The sequence below is a fragment of the Polyodon spathula genome, chromosome 14, assembly GCF_017654505.1.
Source record: "Polyodon spathula isolate WHYD16114869_AA chromosome 14, ASM1765450v1, whole genome shotgun sequence".
NCBI lineage: Eukaryota > Metazoa > Chordata > Actinopteri > Acipenseriformes > Polyodontidae > Polyodon > Polyodon spathula.
In genome coordinates, this window is record NC_054547.1 from 34,283,750 (window position 1) to 34,296,029 (window position 12,280).

Below are 12,280 nucleotides of genomic sequence, written 5' to 3' on the forward strand. Positions count from 1 at the left end.
TTTAAAATTGACTAGTCGCACGCATTGCAGGCAAAAAATAAATTAAATTGAAATTAAATGGTTTATTTCTGTTTTAAAATGGAACATTACCTGCAAAAAAAATCTTTCTTTATATGAATATAAAATAAGAGCCTGGTACACACGGGATTTAAACCTACACCCTTCAGTTTGCAAGTGTGTTGTGTTAACTGGCAGTGCTACCCCATTAGTTGAGACAAGCACTATTTTGAAAGATGAAGTCAGCCAGCTGAGAATTCTCAGGATTTTGTGAGCTGTCATTCTTCATCATCCTCGTTCTGAGATTTTTATCTTGAGTTCTGAAAACTTTTGGTTTCCTGTCAGTTTAACACTTATTGTGGTCCCTATTGGCACAAGGAAGTACGGTTTCCTCTCTCGAAATTGGTTGATGAGAGTAATGCTGCTTGTGATCCCCACTGGACAAAAAGGAACATTCATTTCTGAGAATTAGCTATGCTGAAGGATAGCCTGTATATTTGGTAAAAGGACAACGTTAAATACATTAATATAAATATTGAAATAAATGAATACATAAATGAATACATAGACTATTTATTTATTTATCTTGATATTTATTTTCACTATCATATAAACAATAAGATTTAATACTGTGTGAAACCAAAATAAATATTCAACAGTTCTTGTTCTATCTGTCTCGTCTGTCTTTTTTTAATTTAGTAATTGCCAATTATTTTATTATTTTCTCCAAATTTGGCATGTCCAATTATTTTTTAGGCTCAGCTCTCTGCTACCACCGCCGCGCTGAATTGGGAGAGGCGAAGACAAGCACACGCTGTCCTAACACTGCAGACTTATCGTGCAGCCACCTCAGAGCTACAGTGTCGGAGGACAACGCAGCTCTGGGCAGCTTGCAGGCGCCCAGCCAGGCCACAGGGGTCGCTGGTGTACGATGAGCCACGGACACCCTAGGGTCGCTGGTGTGCGATGAGCCACGGACACCGTAGCCGACCCAAAGCCTCTCCCTCCCCCTCCCCCACCCAGGTGGCGCTTGGCCAATTGTGGGCTGCCCCCTGGGAGCTACCGTCTATGGTCGGCAATAGAATAGCCTGGAATCTCACCAGCGACCTCCAGCCTACTCGTCTGTCTTTTATATATGTTACATGTAAGAAGGGTCAGAAGGGTCACGTCGTTAGTGAATGGAGACAAGGCGTATTGTTGTTTACTGGGGTTGCACAGCATTTGAGAATTTAACACTGTCTCCCTGAGTTAGGGTTGCGACCTGTCCGGGTTTGACCGGACAGTGCGGGAATTGGCATCTGTGTCCAGGTGGCAGGAATTAATACGCCCAGACACCCTGATGTAACATAAGAAACACCAACCTTCCTATAATATTTTCTTTGACATACATTAGTTGCTTAAACAGTTTCCACTATATTATAAGAAAAATGTACTGTTTAGTACTGTGCATTCTACTTTGTCACCAGCATTTGAATAATGCTGAAGACAATGAGCATACCACGTGATATAAACAATCCAAGTGAGGGGTTGCAGTCACCCAACCACAACAGAGCAAACTTCTTACCTCCAGTCACAGGAATTAGAAATATATCATTCATGATGTGCCAGATACTTGGAATATGTGACCCCTACTGTGCACCCCCGGTGAGCAAGCACACTTTGGCATGATTTGACCAAGATTCTTTTTTCCTTTTAAGAAAATGTACTTGCCAGTACATGTTATTAAGAAAAAGTACATTTTCAATAGTTTGTTACAAAATACAGTACTAATATGAATTATACATATTATTTCTATGTTGTTTGTATATAAATGTGTAACATCTTTTGTTAAATAGACTCACCATTAAAACAATGTATATGACATATGTGGTATAAGAGTATCATAACTTTGAACGGGGATAAAAACAAAAAAATTAATAAAATAAAAAAAAACCTTTTGTTCTACGAAGTGTCAGTAACAAGAATCTGTATATTTCCTGTAAATCAGCTTCAGCTAGTGACAGCTAAACGGTTAAGCTAAGGAGACTGTACTAAAAGGACTATGCTGTGGAAAAAGGAGCACAGCATTAACAATATGGTAAAGGCATATTTTTTGTAAGGACATGCTAATCACTAACCCGCTTACTTGTGTTAAACTATATTACAGTATACTGCAGTTTTGATAGACCAAGGTTGACTGACAAATCTGTCTGGGTTTGGTCTGTGGAAAAGGTGGCAACCCAACTCTGAGTACTACTTCCTAAACATGAAAACGTTACACTATACTAAATGAACAGATCAAGCTTATTATGATAGTTTGCAAAATCAAGTGAAAAGTTTCAATGCAATCGGGATAATACATAATCATTATTTACAAAATCTTGTTAAAAACTCTAACTTTACTGCTATACTACTTGCAAACATTGTGAACTGGGAATACAAACTGTGGCGTGAAAGCTACGGTGTCTGCCTTACAAACTGCATTAGAAGCATGTGTTCGATTCCCACACGGTTTATATTTCAAACTTAAAAAATTAAATGTATTTTATTTATGTGTAACAAACACATTTTTTATGTGAAAAAAATTTACTTGATATGAATGACATTTTCATTGAATATACATACTTTTGCGCAAATAACTGCATATATATGTACTGTGTGTGTGTATATATACATATATTAATCTACAATAATGGTAACATCTTTTTACCATGTATCTCTCTATAGCTTAGGAACATTGATAATGTCTTACTAATATGGTTGGGATGAAAGACTCAATTTAATCATTTTGTGGGTTATATTAATTCCGCAAGTAATCATTTAAAATGTGTCTATGAATCAGATCTAGATAGAATACATTTTTTAGACTTATAAATATCTCAAGGTAAGAATAGCACCTTACAAACTATTGTATTCAATAAACCAACGGATCAGAATTCATTACTGGTAAAAAGTCAGCTTCCTCGCTCACTGATAAGAAATATACCTAAAGGTCAATTCCTACGGGTAAGAAGAAACTATAGCACAGAGTCACAATTTGAAATTAAATCTGAAGACATGCACTCCAAATTTAGTACCCGAGGATATGACGACTGTATTCTTAAAGAAACTATGTACAAAGCTAAAGATTGTGACTGAGAGATACTTCTTAAAAAGAAAGTTAAAAACACTAAAAGTGATCTAACTATGTGTTTTACCTCTGAATTTAATTATTTGTATACGATATAAAGGGAATATTTTTCAAACATTGGCAGGTACTAAAAAGTGATTATTATTGAGTTCGATAACACATAAACTGCTCCTATTGCTTTTAAACGTGCACAAAACATTGGACAAAATTGGTTCATTCATTTAATCCAAAAGTGGACAAAGCAATTACATGGTTATCTAATCCACGGATGGTAATTTTAAATGTGGCCATTGTGTCCACTGCTTCAATACTGTAAATACTAAAAATATTAATCACCCACAATCAGTTTTGTTCAATGGCTTTTTGTCCACTGGCTCGAGGTGGGAATTTGATACTTTTGTTACTATGGAGAGAAGCATTCTGGATATTTGCCCTCCAAACATTAGAACAATTGGTCTCAATGATGGAGTCAATTTGTGGGTTTTTTTTTTTTAATTTAGTCATCGCCAATGGTTTTTACCCTGGTTTTCTCCCCAATTTGGAATGCCCAATTATTATTTTTATCCCATGTGTTTTAAATGTTACAGTGATAAAAATGAACACGAGAAACACGAAATACCCAAACATAGAACTGTTTACTTCATGCGTGAGTAAAACGAAACAAAAAAAAGGGAGTAGGCTTAAATAATACTGTACTACACAACAATGTAGTACAATTGTCCTAACAATGAGTAAAAACATGTGTTGTACTTACAATCAATTCTAAAGAACATGCTTTTAAAATAAGAAATTGTCCAGCGTTGTCTGCTTTTTACAATGTATCACCTCCCACTGTAAATCCATCTCAATTTTGCATGCAGCTTTTTAGCCAGTTTCAAAGCCACATTTCTGCCTCAGTACACCAGAAATACAGTTGCATAGTCAGTCTGTTATAAAAGCTGCATGAAGTATGCACATAAATCATGTGCGTGCGCTCTGTAGCACTGGCAACTAGTAATAAAGTTGTAAAAAAGCTGCAAGCAGTTGCTAATATCAGAATTATATTAAAGTCTATGGACGGGATTGGTTCCTGAGAAAATGTTAAAAACCAAAAGTTGTCTTTGTCAGGGTTGCTAAAAACCGGCATCTATTGTGTTTATTTTTAAAAAATTACACTTTAATTTATGTAGCAGATTGCTGCTGAACACATATAGTACCCAGGAGGGGCCCTCATTCTTTCTGATCAGGGTGGGATCAGCCAGGCAGAATACCAGAAGGAAAATATAAACTAGACCACACTACTATACCAGACAATGAACATCGTTTTATTAAATACAGGTGATAAACTATGCTTAACAAACAGGGCAGATCTAGAGTACACAGTCATGGTTTGCACTGCCCGTTAATTAAAACAATAACTAAAGGGCAGTGCGGCTCAATACCTGCATGAAGAAGGAGCTCACAAAAAAAAACAACAATAAAACCAAAACAGCCCGTCTCCAGTACTCCTCTTCAACCCCAGTGCCTTTTAAAATACTAGTTTAAAAACACATACATGACAAAGTGGAGACCAAAAGCGCAGGCAGGGACATACGCCTTCAAATTTGGTGGCTCTTTCCTATTTGTCTTTCTACCACCTGCCGAATCAGAGATCCCCAGATCAGACAAGTGGGAGAGAGCACAGCTCGGGCTGTTGTGCCAGGAGAAGCCGCGGCGCTCAGAGAGGGAGTGGGATGAGGTCATCCAGGTGGTCGTCGAGTCACTGCAGGAGAGAGTCCCGCGCCGCCGGATGGAGAGTACCCCGTGCCGCCAAGGAGGGAGCATCCTATGCTGCCAGCACCAGAGCCCCAGAGAGGGAGCCCAGCATTGCCAGTGCCCAGTGCTACCACCTGAGAAAGAGAACCCTGCGCTGCAGCTGTCGCCAGTAAACTCTGCTCCACAACTGCCAGTGAGAACATGCCGTGCCGCCCCCAGTGAGAGACTGCACAGCAACACCAGCAGAAGAGTACCTCCCGTCGCCAGGAAGAGACTGTCCTGTCCTACCAGAGAGAGAGTCCTGCGCCACCAGAGGCCCAGAGAGGGAGCCTAGCATATGCAGAGCCCTAGAGATGGCAGCCTTCACTGCCAGAGCCCCAAAGAGACAGCCCCGCACCACTAGAGCCCTAGAGAGAGAGCCCCTCTCTTCTAATACAACATATTATCTATTATTTAAAAATTGGTGTTAAAGTTTAACTCCCAGTTTACAAAGACATGGCAAACTCTCAACAGAGTTGTCATTTTAAATTTGTAATTGCCGCAGATATTTTCTTTGTACAAATAATACAGCGAAAGAGAAATAAATACATGTATACATTCTATGTGTTGACATATTAGAAACCATTATGCATTTGTCTTACGATTTATTTTGATGTGCAATTATACACTGCAGTCATAAGACAGTGTTGAAAGCCAGTTTTGAAATGGTATCCACTTATCTCGCAATCAGATGCTTAATATTTGCTTAATGATATATTCCTAAAAAAACCTCCAGCATGGAATTAAACCACACCTTTTGTAATCCTTCCCTTCCCATACCCACCCTTACACCTTTGTTTATATTGTATATATTGTTTTGTATATTTTGAATTGTGTGTATTGTTTTGTTTTATTAAAAGTGCATTTTTTTAATATCTTTGTTACTGAGAAATGTATATAGTCGTAAGTATTACTGTATGGTATGCAATGAATGCTGTATGATAGCTACATTATATTCATGATATCTTTATGTTTGATTAATGTGATCTGGTGTAAAACATAAGAATTAAAACAAATCAGATAACGTTAAGAGCAAGTTCTCACACAAAGTTTCACACAATAATAAGTAAAAAGTATAACCTGTGATATGATGTGTTACCTTTCCTGAAATACAACAACTGATGAGTGGGGACTTTTATTGTAGAAGTGAGGATAGAGATTTGCACAGGGTACTACATTAAATTGGAGAGCTATCTGAACTATTAGTACAGTATTTGGTGCTGTGCGAGTACATGCACCATGTCAACTCGGATTATAGATGTTCATAGAAATACTATAACTGCACTTTAGGACAGTATGTATAGGAAGCCAATTGTTTTGTGTGTTTCTCAAATTATATATACACCTAAAACACCATCTTCCACTAAAAATGTGTACGTTTTCTATATTAACAGGTTTAGATATCCCACGTAGACTTGATTAAACGTGAAAAACGTTATTCTCTACAAAAGTGTTTGTACCCACTTTCCCACTCAATTTATTGAAAAGGTTCAAAGTCACCAAGTAATTTACCTTGAAAATAATGTAACTGTTAAAGTGAGCCTACAAACACTTATTAAACACTTATTTGCTTACCCCACAGTATGACATGTCCACGAACGACATTTTTTAAAGGAAATACAATCTATTTTATAGAAACTATTCTATCCAAAATTGGCAAGTAGTGATGTTAACTATGCATAGACATACCCTCAAAGTAATGTTTTTAAAATATTTATGTTAAAAAACTAAAATACAGTGAGCAATTTCCTGAAGATAAAAAGTATTTATAATACAAATGAAACATAAATATACATTACGATAAATGTTACCTTTAAAAAATAAAAATAAAAAAAAATACTGTCTGCAATACACTTTGATAAATAAAATGACAACATATTTAAACTAAAATTACTGTCTGTAATTCAAAACTTGTTTTTGTTTCCCCCAAAAAATACAAATGGCGTCCTGTAATTTTCGATGAGTCTCCACAGAGAGGCAACCTTGGCCCCCATCGGTTTTACAGTTGTGCCTGTTTGCTTTGTGCTGGGCAGGTTTGCCCCAATGGTTTCTTGGTTTCTTGAAACTTGGCTTGTGTTTTTGATATCTCTACTTTAAATAGCTGGGCAGTTTGATAACTTGGTGTTTTTGTTTCAGATGTAGTATCACATGAACAAAAATGTGTATGTTTTATATGAATTGTAATTACAAAGGCCTAGAATTTTTCAGTTGTGTTGAAAATGAGTCTACCTATATATTGGGTTTAATCAGCACTTTACCAAATCAGAATTTACGGTTTTATGTTAATTGTATTTGTATTCTTAACATACTAGTTAATAGAAACACTGATAATTCAGATAGTGATTATTTCAAATCTCACATTTATTCATTGTGTTATATCTCAACAGATGAAAACTGTAATTCTATACAGAGACAAAGCCAGTAAAACCATCAAGTGTCCTCAGGTGAAAGTACAGACAGAGTTAATAAAAATATATATATATATATCAGAATTCATCAGCTGAGCTTCCCCTGGGAGTTGGGATTGCCTTCCAACTAAACAGGTGAGGGATGATAATATATTAGGACTGATGCTTCATTGTGTTGTACAATAATGCAAACCATAATGCAAACTTATTTTCCAAATAATTCACTGAAACCATTGTTCAATTAAAACCTTTATTTTCATAGCTGTCAATTTCAGCTTCCACACACCTACAGTAATTCAAAATCTTTGTATATACCTGCAATTTTACAGTTCACACGAACAGGATATTGTTCAGGTTTTATTGCTTGTACTAGCACTTGCTTTCCCCATAATGTATTGTTTAGTGTTTTTCTCTGGTTTAAGTAAAATGATGTAGCATTTTGGTGCAAATATGCAGAAAAGTAGCCCAAAACTCGATGAAAGAATAGCAAATATTTCAACTGCAACTGTGTATTTTCCTGGTGAACTGACATACGCAGGTATAAAGGCTATCCATACAGCACAAAAGATGAGCATACTAAATGTAATGTATTTGGCCTCATTGAAATTGCCTGGCAGTTTTCTTGCCAAAAATGCAAGAACAAAGCACATACAAGCCAAAACCCCAATGTAGCCCAATACACACCAAAATGCCAAGGTAGACCCAACATCACATTCCAAAATAATCTTTGAACTTTGATATTTAGTGTTTTTTGAAGGGAAGGGGGGCATAGCAATCAACCATATAGCACAGATGATAATCTGAACAGAAGTACAAGCGGAAATCATAATTCTTTGTTGTGTGGGTCCAAACCATTTCATTATATTACTGCCAGGCTGTGTGGCTTTAAAGGCCATCAGCACCACTACTGTTTTACCAAGAATACAAGATATGCACAGTGAAAAGGTGATGCTAAACACAGTGTGCCTAAACATGCACGACCAATTAGCTGGCTCACCTATGAATGCAATGGAAGACAGGAAACATAGTGCCAGAGACAGCAGAATGAAAAAGCTGAGTTCAGAGTTGTTGACACGGACTATTGGAGTGTTTTTGTAATAAAGAAACACAGCAAGGACACCAATTGTAAGACAGGCCCCAAATAAAGCAATCACAGTTAATGTGACCCCCATTTCATCATACGTAAGGTATTCAATTTCTTTGGGTATGCACTCAGTTCTTTGAGCATTCGACCAGAAATCCATAGGGCACTGTATGCATTCTATTGAATCTGCAGAGGAAAACACACAAACAAGTACAGTTAGGTTAAATCTGGCATTTAAGTTACGGGACATTTAGAAATCCTGATTTTTTGTTTGTTTTTTTCATACGTGTTACATTAGCATGCTTTACTATGGTATATTTTAGTACATTGACACAATTTTCTTAAGCATTGTGGAGAAAAGGTTGTGACACAATTAAACACATACCTGTCTGATTACTAATCTCACCATCAGCACATGGTAGACAGTCAAAGCAACAAAGAGGCTCTCCTCGACGAACCCCTTTCCTTGTACCATGGCGGCAGCTTTCAGTGCATACTGACCTTGGTACCTGAAAATCAAAAAAGAGACCAGTAAATACCTACTGTAGTCTATATCAAGTACAGCAATCATTATGTAAAAGATAAATTAACCACATAAGGTTTTATATAACACATAAATCATTATTCCATGCAGTGAATGTTTTTTTTTGTTTTTTTTAATTTAAGACTACTTTTATGTTTGTTATGAAAACATATGCTGATGATCTTATACAGATTTTAATGTTATTAGAAAAAAAAAAAAAATCCTTACAAAGCATATAAAAGAGGCTGTTTGCATCTTGCCTTAGTCTGGTCGCTATTCCATATTATAGCCTCTTCATTTATCACCAGCTCATTCCCAGCACCTTCAGAGGCATCATAAAGTCCCACAGTAACAAACCATATTTTTCCATCTGCACCTCTCTGCCAGTTCATAATATCATAAGATGCAATGGGGTCTCCATTTTCATCAAAGCCTATTTTCTCCCCTAAGCTATTAGTGAACGACACCTTCTGAATGTAGTGTTGAAGCTTTAAGGAAATGAAATAAATCAATAAATAGTTTGACCAAACTACTTCCACTATTTCTGTACTTTTACCATGGTATACTGTACAAAATGTTTTTAAATATACAAAAACAATATTAAATATACCCTGTATAGTAACAGATTAAATATTTTACCTGATAAGGCTTGATGTTTGAAATATTTGCACATGTGAAATTATCAAATGGTCCTTTGCCAGGCTCACAGTTTATCAAATTGTGCAACGAATGAGCTACAGCATATACTGCTTTATAAACATTATAAGAGATTCTGGGACTAGATACGTCTGTGTATACACTGTACTTCCCTTCTAAAGATTCTTGACCAGTACACAAAGGCAGCTGTCTCACAGACTGGTCAGTGGTGTTTGAAGGTTGAAATGCACATCCAAACATAGTGTTCCAGAGCTCCTTGACTAGAACATTGTCAGGGTACAACGATGGATGAACTTGAAGCAGGAAGTCTTTTAAACCAGGAATCTCCCCCCTGCGAATGGCAAATCCAATTGTACCACCTAGTGATGGGTAGAATTCTTTGGGTGAAAACAAGGAAGCTGTTATCCAGGCTTCGCTGGCTATCCACTGAATGCCTGTGATATTTTGCTGTACATACTCTGTCAGCAAGGGGTAGAGATCACCTTCTCCAGCAAACGATATGACCACCTTTGCAGAGGACTTCTTCATTATGTCTAAAATTTCAAGAATCTTTTTTCTGCTGTAAACTTTAGGAATAACTTCATAGTAGGCCAAACAGACTCCGATTTTTTTAAATTCCTCAATTAACGCTTGAAATGCATATCTCCCGTAGTCTCCCTCTTCTGAGACTGCGCCAACCCAGGCCCAGCCAAAGTGCTTTACCAGCTGAGCGATGGCTTTCACCTGGTAATTATCATTTGGAACTGTTCGAAAAAAATTTGGATACTCATTTCTGTTGCTTAGGCAAGAACATGTTGCAATGTAACTTATCTGAAAAAAAACAAATATACATTTTCACTTTGGAAACAGTTATACCCGCTATTTTGACCAGCCAACTAATAGATCTGTCAACTTCAATATTACTGATACTCCTCAGACATGAATCAGATAACTACAGATCTGTTCATCTGTCCAATCATAATGAGATTGCTTTTTTGAGCCTCTTAAGGAATGGAATCAGCACCACTGTAAGAAATAATATACAGAACGGGTTAAGTTAGACATACACTTCAAAACAAACTGATAATACTGTGACAACGGAACATTAAAAAAAAAACAGTTTAAGCAATGAAGCAATGATCTGCTCTATTTATTTCAGGTAGACCCATGTCAAACTTAAAAGTAACTTACCATGGGAATTTTAAAAGGTTGCAGTGTTCTTGACACAATAATTGACTGTGATGATCCAGAGTCCCCAATGATGGCCTTCATAGGTGAGGCTCCAGAGCACATCATGCTTGAGACTTCTTTGGGTCCATTAAGAACTGAGAGAGTGGCTCGTAATGCAGCCACATGTGTGGCACAAGAATCATAAATCTTATAGCCCAAAGTAATAGTTGGAAGAAGATTTGGATTCTCATTGATTTCTTGAATAGCAAATCTCATTGTCTGTGCCCATCGAAATGATCTAGAGTCAAAACTGCAAAATATGTATATACATATAATGCTGTTACTCGCTTTTTCTTGTCAAATAAAAACATAAATTTATAGCTGCAAAAATCTTGTGTAATTATGTAGCACTGGTAACCTGGCAAATGCACAAGACTATAGTCTGCATACTGTAGCACAAATGAATACAGCTCTGTGTAATCCTATTATACATTCTCTTAAAATATGTATGTTATTTTTCATTACAAATACAAACAGAATTTACACTCACATAAGATCTCCATTTTAAAAGCTGTCAATCATTGTAAATCACATTTGCAATCCGCATCTAATGTGTGCTTAATTTGTGAAAGAAAATATTTGTTTCTATGTATATGTAAAATGCTTTGGATATTAATTATGGCTGTGACTTTTTAAATAACTTAATTCAACGTTAGTTACCTACAGTATAAGCAATAAATGTGCTGTATGCATACATGTCATCCTGTCTTATCAACCTAAAATAAATCACTGCATGCCTCACTTAAGTCTAGTGACTGGAATTACCCAGACACAGTTCTAATTATAATACTTTAAAAGATCATACATTGCTCTATAGAATTAGCAGACTCTTCACTTTGAAATATGTACAGTACAGCTGCAGCAGCATTAAGACGTTAGATAAACATGCTGAATGATTAAGTCTTGGCTAATGAACATGTCAGGTTTCATCACCTTAGTTTACAGATCATGTCTCTGGGAATCTACTTGAAAAAGCAAAGCAAGTGGAAAGCTTTTGAATGATTGTTCCCCTTTGAATTCACTGTTACAGTAGATCTGTTTGGTATATATTCCACTGCGTGTGTTTTATCTAAGAAAATAAGCCCAACATTTCTTACCTTAATTTTAATAGAAAAGCATCAATCTTAGAACAATATGTCTACTCACCCTTGGCATGCTGAAGCTGCAGGTTTGTAGGTGTAGTTGAGTTCAGGAACCACTACTCTGTAATGCATGGGGAAGAGTCCTCCAATAATAATGTCTCCGTCTGCAAGCAATCCGGGCAGCTTAAAGTTCCCCTGAAGTGTGCAAGCAGCTTCTGTCATTGCACCTGGGCTAAACAGAGCCAAGATTAAAAGAAGCTGCATGGCAGTAGCCTGTGCCATACTGACCAGGCACAGCTGATAACCGGTTGTCTTATTTACTATTGATTTATGTATTTATGACTTGCCCTGTTTGTACTTTATGTTTGTTTTACACACTTGGATAGGTTAATATAAGAATGCAGGACCTGTGTCTATAATCCCAATAGATATCTAACG

The 12,280-nt window shown here is 36.6% G+C and overlaps 1 protein-coding gene across 1 annotated transcript; it reads right to left on the reverse strand.

Annotated features, from left to right (window-relative positions):
• Nucleotides 1-7,637: 7,637 nt before the first annotated feature.
• Nucleotides 7,638-12,046, reverse strand: LOC121326598 (extracellular calcium-sensing receptor-like). Its single transcript, XM_041269929.1, has 6 exons — nt 11,907-12,046; nt 10,722-11,010; nt 9,534-10,361; nt 9,155-9,382; nt 8,757-8,880; nt 7,638-8,557 (listed from the first exon to the last, which is right to left on the reverse strand). Exons 1-6 carry the CDS (start codon nt 11,972-11,974, stop codon nt 7,638-7,640), a joined length of 2,457 nt encoding a protein of 818 aa, XP_041125863.1. The 5' UTR covers nt 11,975-12,046.
• Nucleotides 12,047-12,280: the final 234 nt, after the last annotated feature.

Bases quoted from the DNA above. Each gene is read 5' to 3' on its own strand.
- LOC121326598 (XM_041269929.1), bottom strand. From the start codon at position 11,974: ATGCATTACAGAGTAGTGGTTCCTGAACTCAACTACACCTACAAACCT. The intron at 11,011-11,906 runs GTGAGTAGACAT...CATATTTTGCAG, and splicing joins GCAGCTTCAGCATGCCAAGG to TTTTGACTCTAGATCATTTC. The intron at 8,558-8,756 runs GTATGTGTTTAA...TTTCCTCTGCAG, and splicing joins TGAGATTAGTAATCAGACAG to ATTCAATAGAATGCATACAG.